This window comes from Helobdella robusta (genome assembly GCF_000326865.2).
Source record: "Helobdella robusta unplaced genomic scaffold HELROscaffold_367, whole genome shotgun sequence".
Taxonomy (NCBI): Eukaryota; Metazoa; Annelida; class Clitellata; order Rhynchobdellida; family Glossiphoniidae; genus Helobdella; species Helobdella robusta.
The window spans coordinates 2,901-4,456 of NW_008704769.1; the positions used below are offsets into that span (position 1 = coordinate 2,901).

Here is a 1,556-nt window from a genome sequence, read left to right on the forward strand (position 1 = left end):
TCTTCAGCATGTCAGACAAATTTTTAGCGACTGATGTCTCAGCATCTGAATTTCCATCAGCGCATACATCACTGCACACGATACTGTTCACATTTTTTTGGACATCACTCAGTATATTGCCATGCTCTTCAAGAAATTCCAGGACGGCCGGACTATTTTGAATAACACTTTTTTGCAACCTCACCTGTTCAACTGACAATTTCTCGAATCTATTGTCACAATTAGTAACTTTCCACAAGTCATCAGCGAGAAAACAGGGAAATTTGTCTTCGACTTTAGTTTCAAAAATTAACTGACATATACTAAGAAATTCGTCCCACATTTTATTCTTGTCAACGTGTTCGAAAAACTCCGGCAGGCTGAGTGATAATGTTTTGGCTTCATGATGCAAAAACTTTGCACTTTTTTTTACGTCGTCACTTCAAAAAATTCGCAAAGAGAAGTTTTCATTTCCTTTTCATTTATCTAGTTTCGAACGTACCAAATATAACACAATAACGTATCAATTACGTATTTTTTATCGCTTTTAAACTCGACAATTATTTCTTCCGCCATTTTCCAAAGATCATATAATAAAATCATATAATATATATATATATATATAAGGTTAAGACTGTCAAAAATGCAATTATTGATGAAAATCACAACATGTTCGGCTATATAATATACTCCTATATATTTTTGGCAAAAACGCAGTAATCTTTATATATATATATATATATATATATATATATATCTGTTTTGGCAAATATATATATATATCTGTATACAGCTGTTTTGGCAAAGATGCCATCGTCGGAGCCTTGGGTAATTAAACAAAGTATATTAAATTGTAATTGTATAAAATCAATGCGTTAAATGTAATGTCAAATTGAAACGAAATGGAATAAAAGATAAACCTTAAAATTGAGAATTCAACGGTAATAAAATATATAGTATTTATATATAAATATATTTGTAACATTCAAAAATTCAACACTACTTTCAACATTGTTCAACTTTTTTATATTTCTTTTTAGTTTATAATGTCAGAAAAATTAGACATTTTATTGTTTTAAAAATTTTATTAAATAAATTTTCAGATAGCTATTTCGAGTTATAGATAACTCATCTTCGGTGCGTTATATATAATGTATGTAAGATATTTGATAAGATGAGAAAAAAACAAATAATTATTAATTTGAAGGCCCTAAATTTAAATCAAATGGATACAACTGATCGCTTAATTTGGCGCAAAAAATTGATGGCAAAGAAAACAATGTCCTACCTCGTGGGAACTGGGTCTCTGGACGCTAAACGAAGATTGATTGATTGATTGATTGTGTTTCTATTTAAAAAAACGTGATGTTTTCGATTCAGCAAATATGATCTGAACCACATAAGCGCCGAGCCTTTAACACCAAAATCCTGATACAATTGTTTGAGCAATATATATATATATATATATATATATATATATATATATATATATATATATATATATATATATATATATATATATATATATATATATATATATATATATATATATATATATATATATATATATATATATA

At 27.3% G+C, this 1,556-nt stretch overlaps 1 protein-coding gene across 1 annotated transcript in view; it reads right to left on the bottom strand.

The window, feature by feature from the left end:
- Positions 1–322, bottom strand: part of HELRODRAFT_184367 (hypothetical protein) — a gene marked incomplete at both ends in the record, with an annotated part of 3,122 nt that extends 2,800 nt beyond the window's left edge. The window contains one exon of the mRNA XM_009023521.1: positions 85–322. Within this exon, the coding sequence (XP_009021769.1) occupies positions 85–322 (238 nt within the window). The remainder of the gene's footprint in view (positions 1–84) is intronic.
- Between the last annotated feature and the right edge of the window lie 1,234 nt (positions 323–1,556).